Source organism: Corvus cornix, chromosome 1A, assembly GCF_000738735.6.
Source record: "Corvus cornix cornix isolate S_Up_H32 chromosome 1A, ASM73873v5, whole genome shotgun sequence".
NCBI classification, from domain to species: Eukaryota; Metazoa; Chordata; class Aves; order Passeriformes; family Corvidae; genus Corvus; species Corvus cornix.
The window spans coordinates 72,381,726-72,402,334 of record NC_047057.1 but is presented as its reverse complement, the minus strand read 5'-3'; the positions used below and the strand labels follow the sequence as shown (position 1 = coordinate 72,402,334).

Sequence of the window (20,609 nt, the reverse complement as noted above, 5' to 3'; positions counted from 1 at the left end):
ACAAATCTTGAATGCTTTCGAGGTGGAGGCATATCCTGTTGCACTCTGTGTCAGTGTCGTTGTATTGATTCTACCTGCTTTAATTCATCAGTAGTGCAGTCAGCGCTGTGATACCTTGGCACTGCACATCCAGCTATGAAATATGCATCTTGAGTAATTATTTCCATTTGAGAAGAGCTTGCCAGCTCCCTGGTTTTAAATGTCTTTCATCTGATACTGTAAATGAAACACAGTTAGAAGTGGTCTTTGTCTGATGGTCTATAGGAGCCTGTCTGTCCTGTTCAGTTCTGCACAAATCCAAAGTGGAGCATGGTGAGCAGGAGGCTTTGAGCTTGCTTTGAAATAGGTGATCTAACTCCTTGACTGGCTTCCTGCTCTCTGCCCCTTGTGTGTGCACTTTTTCTGAAGCGTTGTCTGCTGCTCAGATGTAAATGGAAGCACCAGTCTCAGGGCAAGGTTTTGAAGCTGGACTGTGGAGAAATAAGATCTGTTGACCCCTCAGGCCTCCTTTTACCTGTACCTCAACATATAGGCCACAGGCAAACTCACAAGACCACAACAAATAAAAGTAGTCTCTTAAATAGGACATAGGACATACCTAAATAAGGCACTCTTCTTAATCAAAGTTTGCTGTTGTGACTTTGTGTAGATTCTATGTTGCACTTTTTAAGCAGGGCTTACATTTTCTTCTGTAAAGTGTCTGGGGAAAATTCAGTTATCTTTCACAAGTTCTTGCAGAACTCAGCTGAAGCACAGTCCAAAGAGTAAGGCAATCTGTTTTGAAGTTTCAAAATTCTCTCCTCTCGAAGTGATTGAGGTTTTAATTTCAGTCACTGGAAGAGCCTCATTGAAGAGGCACAGGTGACTTAGCTGTCTCTACTGAAACACTGGAACAACTGCACTAGCTTGAAAGAGTGACTTTGTTTCTTGTACTGCTAAGACCTTCTCAGTATCAGCCACATGTCACCTGATGTGTATATTCCATTATTATGATTGGACAAATGCATACACTTCCTCACATTCTGCTAAAGAAGCTGCAAAACTTGGGACTGCTGGGTTTGGGCATTCTTATTAATTCATGCTTTTAAAACCCATTTCTTCATTGGTTCAGCAGGTTGTCTATCACTTTATCAGGATATGGAATTGGTTCCAATTTCTAAATATATGTTGGTTGGCCTAAACTCTGTGCTCTGTATGTTCCTGTACAAAGGCCATGAGCCCTGCCTTTGTGTGCTGGTTTCTGCTCCACTGCACCTTCTGGTCAGGCTATTCTGAGGCTCATACATAGGTACTGTTTGCAGAGGGAATTTAGCTTATTGGTAAAATTTCACTTTACCTTGAGGTAATCTTGAAAAAGCATAAAGATTTTTATGATAAGAGTTGACAGTCTCGTTTGGCTCCTTTGCCACGTGCTGGATAGCATAGTGCTGCATGTCTGAGTGATAAGGGGATGAGGGCTGGCCTCACCTTTTGAGCTTTCAAACAGTCTGACTTGCAAAATATGTGGGTAAAAAAGAAAAAGAAGGGTAGTTTCTTTTCTGTGACTCTCTAGAGACTGTATTGATTGGAGGCACTTTGAACAGCTCAGTATCCATCAGTCTTACTTGGGAGTCTCTTGCAAGACAAAGGATTGCAGAGTAGTATCACTTTACAATGAAGAATTTGAGTTACCTGCAATACCCTACACTTCTCCTTAACCTCAGCTCTCGAGGTTTGCTGACGCTGGAGGTTTTTTCAAAAACTCTAGCTACCTCTCCTGCAGTTTAAAAAAACCCCTCTTCACAATTTTCTCCGGTTTAGTTTACTTCTGTTTTTTTCCCCACCAGGTTCCAACTATGGGAGTCCCCGTCCAGCTCATGCCAACATGAACGCCAATGCGGCCGCAGGGCTCGCCCCGGAGCACATCCCCACGCCGGGGGCAGCTCTGTCCTGGCAAGCTGCGATCGATGCTGCCAGGCAGGCCAAGCTGATGGGCAGCGCTGGCAACGCAACCATCTCCACAGCCAGCTCCACGCAGAGGAAACGGCAGCAGTATGGCAAGCAGAAGAAGCAGGGTACCACCACAGCCACGCGTCCGCCCCGGGCGCTGCTGTGCCTCACGCTGAAGAATCCCATCCGGAGGGCGTGCATCAGCATCGTCGAATGGAAATATCCTTTGGCAGGGGCTGGGCGGGCAGCGGAGCGTGTGTGCACATCAGCTCCTGCTCCTCAGCGCGGGGGAGTCCATGCACTGAGTTGAAAGGCACTGCCGGGAGCTTAAAGCCCACGGAGAGTTTTGGTGTCTTCACTGAGATCCTTTATGCTGGGGGGGTGGCAGGAAAGGGGATTAGAACTGAAATCTGAACTATACCTGCGTGTGAGAAACCACTGGGAGCTTGAATGGTAAAGGTTAGTGGTTGAATTCTGCTCTTAGAAAAACATATGGGCCAGGCTAAAATGCATGGGAGATACTCAAGGTGTCTGAGGTCAGAATTGAACTGATTCAGTGGGGGACAGCAGCTTCTGGCTTTCCCTTTATTTATTTTAAAGTTCTGGTACTGTGAATCCCACACTTTTTTTTGTTAAACATGTGACATCACACTTTCCACAGTATGAAGAAAAGAGTGGGGCAGAAGGACAAGGTAAAAAAAACCCCAAAGGTATTGCAGTAAGACCCTGAGACAGGGCTGAGGACTGTGGTTAAATTCTGGTTAAAATAATAAGGCTCAGTAATGTACGGTGAGGGATAATGGTTATGTAGGAGAAGGGAAAAGGAAATACAGTTAAAGCAATCCTGCAACATGTACAAATGCAGTGCAGAGGCAGATCTCATAGTCTGAACTAGAGACAGTGTCACAGATGACAGACAGTGTCACAGATGATAGATGATAACCACTGGCACAGAACTGCGGAGTGTAGGGGTCGGTGCTGCTTCCCTGGAAAGCCAGGGAGAGTTGCACCATCACTTTATTATGTGCAAGGAGCAAAGCCTTTTTAGTCACCCAAGTCTGAGCAGTGCAAGCTGGAATTTGAGTCTTTGGTGTGGAACTCAAACTGAAATGAGGTGTGCCTCCTTGGCACCCTCAAAGAGAAACCAGGATCAACCCTGAGCAGTAATCACAAGCTAATGGGGTTCTTCAGGAAATACAAAAGAAAAAGAATGTTTTTAGGGACACATAAGCATGTCAGGGAAAGGCAGTACAGAACTTGGCAGTAGTTAATACGATAAAAAACGAATTAAGGCATTTAAGACAATGTGATAATATTATTCCTTTGGGTGTCTGGTGGGATGCTGGGTGAAAACAGAAAATGAGTATATTAGGTATTGCTGACATGGACATATTTTTCAGATGAAGAACTTGTTAAAAATGCTCTTGTCAATCCTTCCATGTCCTTAAACTACCTGCCTGCCTGTTCCTTTCTTCTTTACAGGCTAATTTTTAATCCCCTGATTAAGTTTGCTACTTTTTATTGCTTCTGACATAAGTCTGATACTTTAAGCATGAGATGATGGGTGATGACTAACAGGATAAAACTGAATCTTGGTTTACTTAGCAGCACCCCAGTAACCACATGTCTTCAGAGAAAGCAGTGAGTGACATTTGATAGATGAATAAGATCAGCAGTGAATGATGGGAATGATGCCTTGTAAACCAGGATACAGCACTGCTGAGATCAAGAGATGACCAAACAAAGCCATTAAAACCATACAAAGATGCTGAAGCGTGCAGTTTTTGGGTTTTGTTTGGTTTTAGGTAAGTTGATGGAAGTACTTTTTTTCCCATCAGAACCTCTCATTGGACACCTAGAGTTTGTAAACATGAAACACTTCGATGACAAGAAGCAGTGTCAAAGGGTTGTGACAAGGTTTAGTTTAACTCTATATTCTGGCTTTTCCAACTTGCTGAAAACTACTGAGAAAGGGTTAACTTAATTGGCTGTGCCACTAAAGTTTAAGCATAAGATATTAAACAAGTATCAGGTGGTACTTCAGTGGTGTTTCTTACAACCCAAATCTTACAATGTTAAGAGCTTGAATGAACAATTGCATTTAAGAGAAACGAAATGAAGCAATTACCTTATTTTGCAAAGACTTAGCTGTGTATTTGATTTTCTGCCTTTCGTATTTTTAGATTTTACAGAATTTAATGTTTAGAGTTCAAAAAGGGAAAAGAAGAAAAGAAAATATGTGTAAACAGCGATAAGTTAATGGATAATAACCCTGCCAAAACAAAAAATCTGTGGGAAAAAATGATTAAGAAAGTGAAAGCCGGTGGAAATTCAGGTCTTTAAACAGTAAACATTATACAAACAGCCTGAGGTGTAGTATATGCCTGAGAATTCTTCCTGATTTCTGGTGTAGCCTTCCTATCCTGATCTGCTCTTCTTCCTCCATGGTACCACTTATTTCCTATTATTCACAGGCTTGAGCACAGTAGTCTGGTGAGTTGGGAACCCTTTGACTGTTCCATCTGTGAAATGTAGAATGTGTTGGAGCATAAACAGTGGTCAGGTGCCTGGAATTTGTGTGTATCTTGCAGCTCAGCTTAACATTCAAAGATCTCCTGTTCTCTCCTGCTAAAGTCTGCTGAGAACAGTGCTCTGCTGACCAAAATCACACATGCTGCGTTGACATTTGGCAGCGCTGCAGAGCCAGTCCCATGGTAGATAAATTCATGCTTGAATGCACTCTGGGGCACAGGTTATGCTTGGCATCCTCCCTGTTCTATCCTGCTCCTCATTCCCCTCCAGGGTACTGGTGAGTTATCCCAGAACTAGCCTCCAGGATATTCTTGCGGGCCAGTAAATGTAGACAGACCATAAATCTGGTCTCTAGTCTCAGTTTGGAGACACTTCACAGCAACTGAGATTAAGGAGACCCCTGAAGTAGATAAAGTGCAGTGCCAGGAGACTGGGCAGTAGAAAAATGCCCTTTGATTCCAGTGGACAGTCAGGGGGGCATTGAGCCAGTGCAGGATTTCTTTGTTGAGCATTCCAAATGTTTGGTTTTTCTTTTCCCTAACAGAGTTGATGCAAGGCTGAAATGCCTATGGATCGTTTCTCTGTCAGAAGGGACTTTCAGCTTCCTGGTGTTCCTAATATAATGTGCAGGGACATTTGTGTTCCCTCTGATGCCAAATGAAATGCAACTAAGGGAAAAAGAAATACTCCCTCAAATAATTTAAAAGCAAAACAAGTATACATGGCAGTGTGCAGCGTAAGCATGTTTTGGACAAAGACCTTTTTTTTTGCCTTAATAAAATCTATCCTTTTTAAAATGTCTTCTAAACATGTATGCATGTATTGCTTGGGCCCTCACATTGAACTCTGAGATATGAGAGAGAAACTGAGAAAGGTGGGAAAAACTACAGCAACAGCAGCAAAAGAAAAACCCCAAAATGTTTGTTTAAAATTATCTGTGAATTTATAAATGCAGATGAAAACAACCAAGAAAAATTGATCCTGAAAGGAACAAGGGCAATCATTATAAAACAGGTTTCTCTCATTAAAACTAGTGCAGCCACACTCGAAGGAAAGTTGGGAAAATGCAATCTAAACAAGTAAAAGAAGAAAAAACTTTTAAGAAATCTGTGTTTACTCTGGCACGCGACTGGCCTACACTGCTTTTGACATATTAGGAAGAGTCTTGGCTGGGAGCGCCTAAAAGCACTTAAAAAGGCATATGTTTCTTTTCAGAATATAAGGGGCTTGGAATGCTTCCTTTAAACAGAATTCTTAAAAATCTTTTTTTTTTTTTTTTTTTTTTAAATTTCGTTTTATTTTTGTGTGCTCATTTTGAAACAATTTCCTTAACTCCATTCCTCAGACCATTTGAAATAATTATTTTACTGACTATTTTTGCCAATTGTGTGGCCTTAGCTATCTATATCCCCTTTCCAGAAGATGATTCCAATGCCACCAATTCCAATCTGGTAAGTCCTCAATGGTGTTGTCTTGCTATTTTGAAAGTCCTTTTGAAAATTTTTCGTGGAGACTTTTGAAGGTAGGGAATGTAAATATATCCACCAAAGGTTAGAACATCATAAAAATTGGTTTTGACTGCTATGTCTTGTCAATTCACGTTAGTACCTGTATCAGCTGAGCTGGTTTTAGAGAAGAATATTCCAAAAAATTGCACAGGTGCTGGATGTGATGTTTAGATTAACAAATTTCTGCATGCTGCAAAAAACACTCGGTGGAATTCAATCTGCGGGTATTTGTGGGAGATAACCCCTGATTAAAAGATATCTGGTGGCTTTTGTCTTACTGTGTGCCATTGTGAGGTTGGTACTGTCCTCTTCCCAAGTGATAGCTGAGAGCACAACGTGATGACTTTTTAATGCTTGCATTTCAGACCCATGCATTGATTTGGCTGAACAATATTTGTGGGGTTGGGGTTTTTTGTTTGTTTTGGTGTTTGCTTGGGGTTGGTTGGGTTTTTTTAATTTTATTTTTGGGTTTTTTGATTACTCCCTCTTGTTGGGGGAATACAGCTTTTCTTCTGTCACCACTGATACCAGTGTTGGTACTTGGGGATTGAGCTGTCTGTATAAAAAGGAAAAGTGTTTACTTTTGGCTTAGCATGAAGCCATAGCAAAGGATTCTGTTCAGTAAGGGCAAAACACAAACCAGCTCTGGAACGCACTTCACTGAATTAGCAGAAAACATTTTTTTTCCTCTCAAATATGTGAATAAATCTGCTGCTTGTTGGGTTGGATCAGGGTGAAAACTTACTCCCAGAGTTTAGGAAGGAGTAGGGATGCTATTTCCTGAATAAATTTATTGAGACTTAAACTTTTGAGCAACAGTGGAGGAAAACAAAATCCGTGCTTCTAAAGTAGCGACAGCTGGGGTGGCTGACAGGCATTGTAATTAAAAAGATTCATGCTGCTCTTGGAAGTCAGTCATTTGATTAAATATCTCTTGAAGTTTTAGAAAACACATTGCAAACTTCAGGAATTGCTGAAAACAATACTTTTGTGTTTAAAAGAAGAAGAGGTTAGTAAAAACTTGTCGTGCGGTGCCTTTGCAAGGTAACTCCTTAAAGAAGTAGAAAAAGAGGAGCAGGAGGTGATGAGTGGTTGTTAACCACTCCCTACATGTACAGTGCACATGAGTTGGTCTTGTTTCTCTTTGCCTGCTCTTTGCTAGTGTCACTTGGTGTTTAACAATGATGAATTGTGGGGTGTACAATTAAAAAGCTTCAGTAGGCCACCTCTGAAAAGTTACCATATTTTATTTAATAAAAAGCAGATTCACTTGATCCCCGGGTGAGGAAAACAGGTATGTTCATGCATGTTCTGACTTGCAAGGCTGAAAGAGGAAGATGAAGCAGATTTGAAGGTTAAAGGACTCACAGTTTGTGTTGTCTTTATTTGGGTTGTGGGTATTTGCCTTAATTCAGTGAGGAGACTGCTGGCTAAAACCAGGTTGGAAGTATGTTTGTAATTGAACGAGCTGTATTGAAACTGTTCTGCTGTCGAGGAATATGTGCACCTTTTGAGTTAAGTTTCTCTTCTGCATCTGTTTTCCAAGACATCTTTTGCATCATTTAGAATGTCTATAAAAACACTCATGTTTTTTGTTGGTAGGGTTTAAAAAAACCTAGCCAAGCAGGAGTTATCATCTCAGGAAAGTTTGGAGATGCTACAGCCTTGAGGATGAGGAGGAATTGTTAATTTACCTAAATAGCTGCTTCACAGAAGCAGAGGAAGAATAAAGTTAAATGAGTAATCTGCTTGACTCCACTTTGTGTCTTAATGGAAAAAATAATTAAACCTGGAAAACGGGATACTTAGTGTGTACTGGTGAAGTCGAGACTCTTCTGTGGTACAGATCAAACCCTGGAGCTCTGACTGCTCACTAGCCTGTGATCTCCTGTTGGTCTGTGTTTGTGGCTGTTGGGTTTTGTGTGTTTTGCTGTTGTTTTCTCAGCTGATGTACTCGTCCCTTGGCGTGTATGCACCGGTATTGGGGAACACACTTTGAGTACATAGCATCTGCTGCACAATGTGAGTAAAGTCCTGAGCAACAGGGAGGGGAAGAGAGGGCAAATGGGTGAGATAAGGGTGGAAAAAGGCATTAGTTGTGTTTTGGAATGGGATGAAAGAATGGGTGACAGCTAAAGGAAAGCTCTTCCACAAGGCAGGAAATGTGTAAGAGTGGGACCTTACTGTCAAAGAGCCAAACTGTACGTGGAAGAGACTAGAAAGAAGCTGGGGTTCCTGTATGAGCTCATGTACTCCATCTTTTAATTTTTTTTTTCTACTTGGGAGCATCTATTTCACAATCAGGTTAATTTTGTAGCCATGAAGTTGAGGGCTGCAAAGGCTGTGATGTGACACAGGCAAGGGGTGTCTGAGTGAAATGTGTGTGGGGGCCATGCACTGATGTGTGTGCTGTGCAGAAAAGTGATTGAATGCATGCAGAATCTTTCTAGCTGAAAACGAATCAGAGCTCTTCATTCATTTTCGTGTTGCAATTTAGCTTTTTCAGGGTTAAAGCTACCAGAGAAACTCCCACACCCCTGGTTTCCTAAGCCATCTCTAACTCCTTGAGATACAAGGACCTACCTACAGAGAACATGACGGGCAGTAACTGTTTTACAAGCTCTGAAAGAGTCATAACACTTTTCCAATAAGCTGCCAGATTTGCCTCAGGCTCTGAGTATTCCTTCTCCAAGGTTTCATCATATCTTTTCAAATAATGTTTTCCTTGGTGACCGAGGTTAAAAATTCAGTCAACTGCCTTCAACAAGCTAATGGAGAAGAGGATGGGGAGGGAAGAGAAAGGAATCCTGAATCGTGTGGGTGCCTTCTTTTCTTTTCTCTGTAAAAGTAGAAAAATGGTACCTAAATAATACTTTGGTAAATAATTTCTGTGTGTGAATGTCAGATGCGTGACCAGCCACTGGCCACATGGGGCACGTGCAGTGCTGTGTGCCTCCACTGAAGTCTTGGAGACACGAGCCCCACTTACCGGAACAAAACCAGGAACCTCCTGCATGTCTCCATTTGTCTTTAGCTGCAAGACCTGTGTGATAGGATGCCTCAGAGATGAGCATTGGAATAAGGTACAGAAGAGTCCAGTAAATAATTCCTTCCCTTTTGCATTAGCCAGGAATTGTGAATAGCTGTTATGTGTTACAAGTTTAGGCTAAATACCACATAGATATTCTGCCTGTTTCTCTGCAATCTATCTTCCTGTGATAATAATTCCTATAAATCTTCAGGCCTTTTTTATCAAGTCTAGGGATGGTAACTTGGACTGTGAAGCACTTTCAGTTTTGGAATGCACATTTATCCTAAACCCCAAATTTCCTATTTTTATGCTCATTGCAGTGTCTTTGTCACTGGCTTTAAGAAATATGCCAGAATAGTATAATGTAGTCATAAAAATGTTTGAAATTGGCTTCAGCAGTTTTTATGGAGTATGCAGTAGCACTGCAAAAGTAACTGTAAAACTGTTGTTACTGGCAAGTTACTGGAAACTACTGAACTTACACAAATGGGGGAGAGTTGTATTAGGTGCAAAATATTTTTTTTTCTATTAATGAACTTGCTGAGACTTAATTTAAATTTACAAATGAAGTAAGCTCATGTATAAGCCTGTGCAAAGAACAGTTGTGTGTTAACGCAATCAGAAAAAATGGAGGTGGTTCGAGGGGAATTAAAGTCAGCCTGCATCAGAGGCTGTAACTGATACGGAGGCTTTCTGGTTGTTATCCCTGCAATTCTGCATTAGGACAGAGATAACGTACATGTAGGAATAAAAACTATAGACTGCCTAAGATAGGAAGCTGAGAGGAAAATGCTTCTGTCACTTTACTGGCAACTGCAAATGGCACAAGCCTGGCGGTATCACAGCATGGTGATAACATAATGAGGTTAAGACCAAGGTTTACAGCACCTTCCAGGGAAGGCAACTCAGTTGGTTGTTTATGCTTTGGATAAGGAGCAGGGAAATCTTTCTTCTGGTGTTTTGATAGTTCTGCTTTCCCTTCCTCGTAGGAAGGAAATCCTCTTGTATACTACTTAAATATAAAGAAAGATCTCTTGTGTTTATATATGAGCTTATAATGGGATGTCACCTTTGGACTAATTTGTTAAACCTCAAATAGGACCCTGTGAAAAGGAAGATGGGATTTCTGCTTGCTTGTCAGTTCTTGTGCCAGCCAGTGTTTGTGTCTGCCCATGGAAAGGGGGCTTGCCTTTCTGGAAGTATGGTTGCTTTATTACTTGGTTATTATGGGAGTATGCTGTAGAGCAGGTGATTCCTGTATTAAAAAAGAAGGAAGTGGTCTTAATTTTGTTTTTTCTGGCATTTTCAGGAGACTGACACAATAGGTGTGGATGTGGCTATCTATTACATTTCTATCTATTGGCATAATAAACTGCAGCAATTTTTGTATCAGAGAATTCTGGAGTCACCAGATGGAACAGGCTCAATTTTTCCTGTGTGAAGTCAGAAAGTGTTAGAGAGCAAAGTGGGGGTGATGTGGTTGGGAGAGGAAAGAATGGTTTTTCTGGAAAAGGGTGGGGAAGAGCGCTGCACAAAAGCATTTGGTTCTGTTGTGTCACTGCTATCATCCTCCTGTGTGCCAGTTCCCAGCTAGTGAGTGAATAGGGCAATGAGAGATGCTAACATCAGGGCTGAGGGACAGAGTGCATGCTGAGCTAATAAGCTCTGATAGGTTTATTACCTTGGGCCCCGTGCCAGCACTGCTCCAGCTGGGGGAGCTTACACAGTTGTAGTATTTGAGGAGTGAGGACTGAGTGACAGAAGCTGGAAGAGCGATGCTGAGGCGGCTGGAATGGGATTGGAGTCAGGATGAGAAGAAAGGAAATTGTGCCAAAAAATCCTTGAGGGTTTCTTTCAGAAAGACTGTTGAATCACTGTGTGATTCTGAGGAGGTTGAATATAATGGAATTTAGGCTCAGTGTTTCCCAAAGTTCTCAGAAACCCTGCTTCTGACAGGGTGATACTCAGCATCCCTGGCTGTAGAGGAGCACAGTGTGGAAGAATAAGCACTGGGTTTAAGAGGAAGGCACTCAACTTGTGTGCTGGCCCTGGTATTGGCAAGCTGTGTGGCCTTGGATGAATTTCTATCTCAATTTTTCCATCACACCATTACAAGAAATGATGTAGAAAAGACTGTAAAAAAGAAGAAAATCCCTAGCAATCAATTCCAAGACAGTAGTCACTAACTAAAAAAGAAACGTAAAAAGTAGGTTGTTTGTTTGTTTAATAGTGGTGTCATTTCCTAGGCTTTGTGAAGATGGAACTGGTAAAGCAGACACTGACATATGTATTACTAGCAGGAACAAAACTGTTGGGTTTGGAGTCCCAACCAAGTCCCAGCTTCTCTTTGTACCAGTGGCCCCAGAGTCCTCAACCAGCCTGTGCTTGTTGCTGTTTGCCATCTCTTTGTCAGGTCTGAGATCTCTTGTGGCTGTGTCCCCCCCCGGTTTTGTTGCTTTTTAAATTCATAATCCTTGCCAAGTAATTCTCCTTGTTCCAGTGCACATTCTGACAGACCTGTCCCTTTTGCTTTTCCTTTTTCCTCCCAACTGCAAGTCTCCCTTCCACAGTGGTTTCATGTTTCCCACATGTTTTCTCATTTGGTCTCATTGCTCTGCTTACTCAGCTTCAGCTTCCAACTACTTCTCTTGTTAATTTTGCTCTTGAATTCCCTTTTTTTCCCCTAAACCTGGACTCTGTGAGTGATTACTCCCAGTGCATATTCTAGCTCCTTATTTTCTAGCTCTGTTCTCACCACCTTGGTCTCCTAATCTGAGCCTTTTGCTTTTGAAATCACTGTTCTTCCCAATGTAGACATGGATACTTGTATGCACTTACAGTAGGATTGTAGGTTGTGTAAAAAACAAAGAATAATAAACTGTTCCACTAACTAATCCAACTCCAAGAAAATAGTAACTTGAAATTTGGAGGCTGTATGTTTCTGTGTAAGTCATTTTGACATTTTAGCTGTATGTTTTGGTTCTGATTGATGGCAAGTTTATCGAGTTAGTCCAAACATTAAACCATTTATCCCATTTTTGTATTCAGCTCTGATTACCGTTTTCCCTTTCTTTACGTGTAGGCTTTCTAAATCTTAACAAGTGTGTTAGTTGGTTTTTTTCAGGTGGTAATTATTCTTGTTTATTAAACCTCAGGTTCAGTGTAGAATTCAGTGCGTGTGATTCGTTTGGATTTTTTTACCTCTTTTTGTACTTGTTTAGGAAAGATGGAAAAAATGTGGAAGCAGGCCAAACAAGAGTATTTAAGTACTGATGTTTTCACTGCAGTCTAATTCCTTCCACTGCAAAAATAACAGTCTTTTAAAAGCAGTGGAAATTTTCAATATGGCAGGTCATTTTTGTACTGTCCTTTTGGTACAAGTATCCTTATCCTTCTATGAGTCTTTGGGATGTTTGACTTTTGTTCATGAGCTCTTCAGAATCTTTTAATGACATCAGGAAGGAAATAAGCATCTAGAAAACCTAGAAATTCAATTGAGTATATTACATACGACCTTTGGATTCCTTTATGTGTAGTTTGTATTGCACCACGTTCTTGGGTTTTAAGTCAGGCAAACTTCCCATGGCCTTCTCTGGAGTTTGACTGTCACTGAAAACCATCCACTAATTCAGTGCATGCCACTGACAAACAATCCTTGGAACATCAGGCTTTGCTGACATGTACAAAATCATTGACTCTAAAGGCAATGCTCCACGTATTGTTCAAGCTAGAAAAAACCCCCAGAACTTTTCGTAGTTCCCTTAGAAGTAAAATAATGGACATGCTGCTTGCCAAGGGACAGAATTGCCAAAAGGGAAGGATGGTTTGTGTGTTTGTCAGAGTTTTGACTGGCTGTTCCTCTCAAGGACTATTCCTATTTTCTCCTATGCTTTCTAATTCCGAAAACATGAGGGTCTGTATGTCATAGTAGCTCTTCAGTCCTCTTGGCTGAATGACAGACAGCCTCAAAGCAAGATGGATTTCACCTTCAAGAAAAGCTGGACAATATATAATCAAGGTTGTCTGTAACCTCGTGGAAGGAAATTTCTTTTCCTGCTTGTAGAATACAATGAAGAGCCTGTACTTAGCAAAGATACTTCTTGATTAAGAATATGATGTTGAAAGAGCACTGGTTAGGGCAGGACTTCCAGCAAGCAGCAGGAAACGTTCATTAGTGTCTTTGCAGTTTGTTGCCTCTCTGGCAGATGCTGGGAAGTTGGCTCAGCAGGTTATCTCCTGAAGACACCCTTAGCAAGTTCTGTTTCACCTGAGCCTAGGCAAGGCAGCTGGACCATCCTTGGACAGCAGTGTTTCCCTAAGCTTTTGCTCTAACCTTAACAGCTTGTGATGATCTGTGGGACGCTGAGGCTTGCACATTTTGCTCAGCAGAGACACTTTAATGGTGTAGAGCTGTAAAGTTTGATAGACGTGATGTAAATTAATTGGTGCTCGTGGTGAGCTTACCTGTACAGAGCTTGAATGGTGAGCAGCCAGAGGAGCATCTTTGGAGGCTGCTCCCTTCCTGGGGTTGCTGCTGGTACAGTTCCTCTACAGCCTCTCTAACAGTGTGTCAACACCTTTAGCCCTGTGTGCTAAATTTGGCAATGGCACGTGTGAGATGCCCAGCTCCCACAGCAGAATCTCCCTGGAATGGAAATATGATGTGTGTGGTTCCCTGGCTAGCTGTGCTGGCAAGTGTGCAGCTGCTTTTCAGGCTGTCCTGATAAACTTGCATTGGTGGAGAGCTTGGGGTTTTGGAATTCCTCATTCTGCTGGTTTGCCATTGTCTGTTGCTTGTAAAACTTATATTTAGGTAGCTTGTATTAGGAACTGAAGCAAACATCTTTTGCATATGATTAGCTTCATCTGGTATGTTGAAATGTTTTTCTACTTAGCAATAAATGTGCTTAATCTTTTACTATTACTCTTTGATCTGAAGCATGGGGAATGCTTTTTATGCAGATGTTTTAAAATGTTTCTGTTCTATTACATGCCCTCAAATAGAAAACCCCACACAAAAGTGGAACTTGCATGTAATTTTATTATTATAATTTTTATCCATTGAAAACCACTTAGAGTGCTGTTATCCTTGTGTGGCCTTATTGTCTGAGTCACTTTTAAACAAGAATCCCTGTTTAGATGAGATTATGCAGGCAAATATGTGGTCACAAAGATTTTTTTAAAGATCTAGTTGCATAATTGTTTCACAATCTAAACCTGTATTTGAAGACAAACAAACAGAAAGCATGTCCTCATTATGGTCACTGCAACAATTAATGCCTGAATCTGTTCAAAAGGCACATCAATGCCCTTCAGGAGCAGTTGGATGAGGTGAAAAATGGATTGAAATACCATTGAATGCACAGCTTCTACAGTGGTAGCTAAATCATAACAATGACAAGAGATGATCTCAAGCACTCACGGGGCTGGTGTCACTGTGGTGACAGCTGTTGGGGCATTTAATTGTTAAGGATTGTTTTGCTGTAGAACAAGGAAATCAGCTGCTTCTGCTCTTTAAAATCCCTGCTGTCCCTGCAACAGAGGGAAGGAAATAGAAGAATCCCAGCTTCCTGCTTCTGTTAAATGCCTCAGGTGCCTCCTGAGTCCAAGCACCTAACGGGGCATTTGCTTGTGCAGGTACTGAATAATCATATGCAGGTACTGAATAATCATGTGTATAGTGATACCAGGGTTCCATCTGGAGCTCTCTGCAAAATCCAGTGCTGTATGCCCAAGCAGGGAGAGCAGTAAAAGCTGGCATCTACATGGAAATTCCTGGGCTGAATGTGCAGCTGTGTTTTACAACTTAAGTTGCATTGATTTAGACCAGCTAGAATCTGATAAATCTCCCTTAAACCAACCAACTTGCATCCTAATTGTTATAAGTCATTAACCATGATATATTCTTCCCTTATTCAACCTGAACCAAGTTTTAGCTGTGAATCAAGTTACTGGCTCTTTTATAGATCTTCTTATTTAATGTTTTCATTGTATCCTACTTCTCATTTGACAGTTACACAATTTTTATCCATCTCAGGGGTGTGATGCTTTCCTCCTGACATAAATAAATTTTTGTTTATAGCAGTTCATACTCCAGCATTACCCTTTACTTACTCAAATTGTTTGCTACATTTTACAACAAGCTTAAAAATTACATTCCACTTTCAGCCTTTTTTTTTTTTAATATTGGATATAAATATTAATGTCCAGATCACTTGATCTCCAATTTCATTGTCCCTAGGATAAAACCAGCACTGCTGCTGCTTTGTTTTCCTTTTGACACACCAGGCTGTTGCATGCAAGTATTTGACAGCTCATAGGGGAAAAAGGAAGAAGCAGCTGAAGCAAAATTGAGTGTTTAAGTCTTTCAGAGGCCATGAATATGATAATGTTTGAGTATTTTTGATGTTTGTTCTGTACCGAAATCTTACGGAGTGAAAGAAAAATAAAAAGAGGCAGAAAAAATAAATGAGGAAATGGATTTGTAACTTTCAGAAGGTCTAATTCTGTTAAGTTTTGAGCTTGTAGTTAGCAGTCCTTGTACAGAGGATAGGCAGTATGAAGGACAGAGCAGTATAAAGAGCAGGAGCTAATCTAGGGAAAATGCAGTGTGGTATTTGAGAGAAGTAACTGCTGATACAGCCCTGGAAATACTGCTGATAAATAGCTCTTGAAATAAATTCAGTCCTGGCTGACAGTTCCTTTTGGAAATGTTTACCTTTGCTTTTGCATTTTGATATGTATTGAAAAGGGAGACTGCAGAGAGGTTAATCCCTCTTTCAGAGGAAGAAGGACCATAGCTTGTGTTCAAGGTGCTGCTCATGGGTTTCCCTCAGCTCATCTTGGTTACTCAGGTAATTTTCCTTGGTACACAGGTAACACTGTGGGGCTCTGATGTGAATTTAAGGAGCATGTTTAAAACAGATTTTTTGTGGTTCACTCCCTCCTTCCACCACCCAGACCTGAGCCAGATATGTCTGCCAGTTTGTGTGTCCACTGCTGCTCTTTGATAATGTGCAAAGAAAAGTTTCATTGGATGAAAAGCATTCTTGAAAGAATAGTCATTTCCCAAGTAGGATTTTCATATCACTGGTTCTTCAGTATGTCTTGGGCTTTATTTATTTTTTTTTTTTAATGCCTCTGTTGAACTAAGACATTGAAGCAGAACTGATGAAGAGCACGGTTCTACCTTTGCTGGGATCCACTTCTGCGCTCTTCCTGTGGGTGAGGGTTATGGGCGTTTCTGGGTGATGCTCGTAGCAACTCACACCACTTGGAGGCTGTGTAATTGTCAGAGCTAGGTCTTTTCCCTGCCATTCCCAGTCTTTTCCAAAAGTACCCCGTGGTGCTGACACAGACCTTGAGGGGACAGGCACGAGGCTGGGGCTGCTCCCTCGCCTCTGCGTGCGAAGGAGGGGAGCCTCTTCCTCTGCCTTGCACCTTCCCTCCTGGCTCCCCGGGATGGGGGGCAGGCTCTCTCAGCGGTCCGTGCAGGAAAGAAGGCTGCTGTGCCTTTGGAACAGAGCAGGTGCTGTGCTCTCCCCTGGGCACTGCTTTAGCTTTGATCAGGAGAGTGCTCAAACCCGCCTCTGATCGATGCATCCGCACACGTGGGCAGAGCGACAGCCACGCTGCCCCGTGTGCCTCTGGCCACAGAAACTGATGGGCCTTTACTGTTCCAGCCCAGAAGGCAAACTGGGCTCTGCAGAGCCTTTGACCTTTTGAAAGCACGAAAATCCATAGGGAGCTGAGAATTATTCCTTTTTCATTGAACTGCTTAATATAAAGTGGCCTATGACCTCTCGAAAGTGTGTCTGACCCTGTGGGACTAGGGAGAGACCAAATGAACTAGACCATAGCAGGACCGAGTGGTGAGCACAGATTCCAAGTTTTAGGCAAATTCCATAGGTCAGACTATATTTTAAAGTGGGAAAAGATGATTTCAAGAATCTAGTGTTGCTTTCTGCTGGTCATATAAATTCACGCTGTAACTGCTTTATCAAGAAAAGGGAAGGTGTTTATAACATACTTGTAAGAACAGCCTCACTTGTAATTTAAAGCTGTTGAAGAATGATATAACCTGAAAAAATGTAGAGGGTTTTTTCCTCCATACATTCCTCTACTGCTTGACACATTTACACTGAAGAATGAAAATGTATTTCTTAACTCTGTGTAAATTCTGACAGATTATGCTTGATTGTACTAAAAGGGATGTAACTTTTTCTAAGTTCCTGATGATGATAATTCTTTTTGTTCCTTTTTTTCTCCTGAAGATGCTCATCAACATCATGTTTGAAGGATGGCCACTGGAGGTAGATAAAGCTTTCGATTTTGCTGTCACTAGCACAGCAAAGAAGTTAACAACTCATTGGCCATCCTGGAATCTTATTAGCCATGTTATCCAAAAGCTGTGCCCTGATGCTTGTGTTCAGTTGACCTTGGGCGTGATCTGGAAGCCACCCTGAGAAGCTGTTGCTCTCCAATGCATAATAAGAGTTTGATAAGCTTGACCTGCATTCCTTGATCCCAAGCACATGCCTTTGCTTCTGGCTATGCTGAGAATGATGGTTCAATAGTTCCCAATTCTCTGATAAATACACTTAAGCCTGCCCTGCTTCAGGAAAATTGGAAACATGCAGGCTGATCTCAGTGGGTGAGTGAGTGTTGCTTGCACAGCTTGCAGACACACTGTTGTGTTTCCTCTGCTGTTTGGCTACTCCTGTCATGTCTCTACATCTTCTCTCCTTCATACCTGCTGGAGCCCTGTGCTGTACACCAGTGATTATGTAGTTATTCTCCTCTGCTATCAGTAAATATGTTTTAATTGGACTACAGAGTGAAGAGAGACTGATTGTGAGCTTTGAGTCTGTTCTATTTACTTGCCATGCTAAAACCTGTTATTTTAGATCCCCTGGTCTGATTCAAAAAAGCAAGGTCTGAAAGCTTGTAAGCAAATCCAGATCTTGCTTCCTAAGACACAGATGAGAATGTATTCTGCCACGTCATACATAAGTGAGTAAAGGGGTGATGATTATAAAGCAAACACTGAGCAGAAAATGGCTCCTAGAATAATGCACAGAAAAAGCACTGAGTAAATTTTTAAAAAGCCCTCATGTTATTCCTGGCCATCAAGGATTGTACAACAGTTTCTTCAGGGATTTAACGTAAGAAAAAGAAATTGTTCCCACTTCAGGATATTTGCCATTTTCTTTACAATAGTGAAATGCTTTATATGGCCCTAAATATTTTGGAATCTAATCTCATCATGTCCATCAGATGACCATGCTTGAGGTATTTATTGATGAGGCTGGATAAATCCAAGCTGAAGAGAGCACCACTTGTCACAGAGTGAGTAAAATCCTGGGCATGATGCCAGGCTCTCAGGGACAGTTTTGCCTTGATGGCATACCATGATTTATACTTTGCTTCCATCACCGGGTGCTAGAACAGGGAGAAGAGAGGCAGGAGGAAAGCAAAAGCACTGTGTTCTCACATGGATGTTATTTACTTAGAAATTAAAATCTGCTCATTGCCTCATCATTTTCTGTAAAAAAAAAAATACTCCTAGCTTCATTTTAGGTGATAGTCTGTGCTATTATACAGATGTGATGGTTGTTGGGTCTTTCTCAACCTAACCTTTTTTTTTTTCTCTGAAATACTCACAATCCTGTGACAGCAGAAAGTCATTTGTTAAATAATCTTACCCTGGACTGCTTATATATAGGCTGAGCTCTTCGTAGATTTTTTTCTTGCTACTTGGTGATGTTTTGTTTCAGTGAGCAAAAGTTCATTTTCCAGCCTGCTTTCAGTGAATCAGAGAAGTCTATCCACTTTGTGTTGGTCAGCTTCCATCTTTAAGCAGCCTTTTATGACTTTCAGTAAAACCTTTTGTTTTGGTAGCTTATTAAAATGAGCTTTTGCACTTGGGAGCTGAGTGACTGACTTGTGCAAGGAGCAATAGTTTCCACCTATTCCCCATAGCCTCACAGGAAAATAGCATTCCCGGACAAAAGTTGAGTCAGGAGACAGGAATGACTCATTCTTCTCACTGTTCCCCTCTGACATTACTTCAAGAACAAGCAAGAGGTTTAGTTTGAAGTATTACTGTTGTATAAGAATGCAGCAAGTTTACATTAACTCTAGAGGAGAGTGGAACAAGAATTTGGAAGACAGGCCCATTGAGGATTAATAATTAGATAAACTGCATCCAGCTGAGGAAATCCCCTGAGCTGAAAGTAATTGAAGGCTGGGAGAAGGATGAAGGAGAGGTAGAAGCCTGTCTGGTTGTTGATCTCCCTTTGGCTTTCAATTTGGTCACTCCTGGAGGCACAGTTCTGAGTTAGATGAAGCCTTTTTTGGAGGGATGAGGGAGAACTTTGGGATTCAAAATACAGAAGAAGGAGTTCAACATTTTTTGCTTTAGGGCTTTGTGGCCAACATTCTGCTGTCATGGTGGGGGGGGAGGAAAGAAAAGGAACCAGTGTATTCTGAATATCCTTGACTGTCCCTAAAGGCATAGGATTTTTTGGGTTGGAAGGGACCTTAAAGATCCTCTACTTCCAATGCCCCTGTGATACACAGGGACACTTTGCGCTAGCCCAGGTTGCTCAAAGGCCTGTCCAGCCTGGCCTTTCAGTGAATTTGGTTTAAGAGGATTGTAAGTGAAGCTGAAGATTTGTGGCTTGTTATTGTAATTAAATCTGAGGAAAGAGGAAGGTTCAGGGTTGTCAGCTGAGATGTTCTTCCTGAGACAGTAACGTAGGAACCACCAAACTCAGACATCTGAAAAGGCACTGGTATCTCAAACTGCTGATTTTGTTGGTAATAATGTTTGGCTTCATATGTATTGTGGACACAGATCTGAATGAATTTGGGAAATGAAATCTGGTTGTGACAGGTAAAACTATATACAGGGAATTTCCTACTTCTGCATCCCTTCACATGGGAGAATTCCTCCCAAGAAAATGCCTTTAATTTCCTCTTAGTAGGTTTTTAATTAGGCTGGTCATCAAAGTCATACCTTGTAAACCAAACCCACCAGAGATTCCTGCCTATCCCATTATCCCATTATCCATGTGATAATCCTGGTCATATGTATATTAACTTGGCATTGCCAACAGCTAAATTCTGTGCTTTCCTGGACCTTTCAGGATGCTGTCATGTGTTGTTCAAAGCACTGAAGGTGAAAGTGGTCTTCCTGTTAAGTAAGGAAGTATTTCTTTTGGGAGTTTAGAAATTGTGAAAGGATATTCAGCAAAAACTCTTCTTCTCAGAAAGGTACACAGACTTAGAAGAGTGATATTAAGCTGAGGTGGCACTCTCAGCTAGAAATTAAGGGGAAGGGAGACAGAGAATTTCACAGTGTTGGTGTGTTCATTTGTGATATAGCCCTATATACAAAACATGTATTTTTAAATCTAATTTTGTTTTCACACTGCAGTTAAGCAAGAGAAACTGGAAATCTGTGAAGTGGCACTGCATTAGTCTTGGCAATGTAGGGTCACAAAGAAGCTGACAATTCAGCATCAGGCTGGTGACACTTTGGTATATTCATGATGCCCTTCAGTAGCTTTATTTCAAGGAGCTTTTAGTGGAGAGTCACATACAAG

At 41.4% G+C, this 20,609-nt stretch overlaps 1 protein-coding gene across 24 annotated transcripts in view; it reads left to right on the top strand.

Moving 5' to 3' along the window:
- Positions 1-20,609, top strand: part of CACNA1C (calcium voltage-gated channel subunit alpha1 C) — a 463,884-nt gene that overhangs the window by 67,387 nt on the left and 375,888 nt on the right. For all 24 annotated transcript variants that reach the window (XM_019288718.3, XM_019288713.3, XM_019288699.3 and 21 more), the window contains exons 2-3: positions 1,827-2,148; positions 5,807-5,912. In XM_019288718.3, the coding sequence (XP_019144263.1) occupies positions 1,827-2,148; positions 5,807-5,912 (428 nt within the window). The remainder of the gene's footprint in view (positions 1-1,826; positions 2,149-5,806; positions 5,913-20,609) is intronic.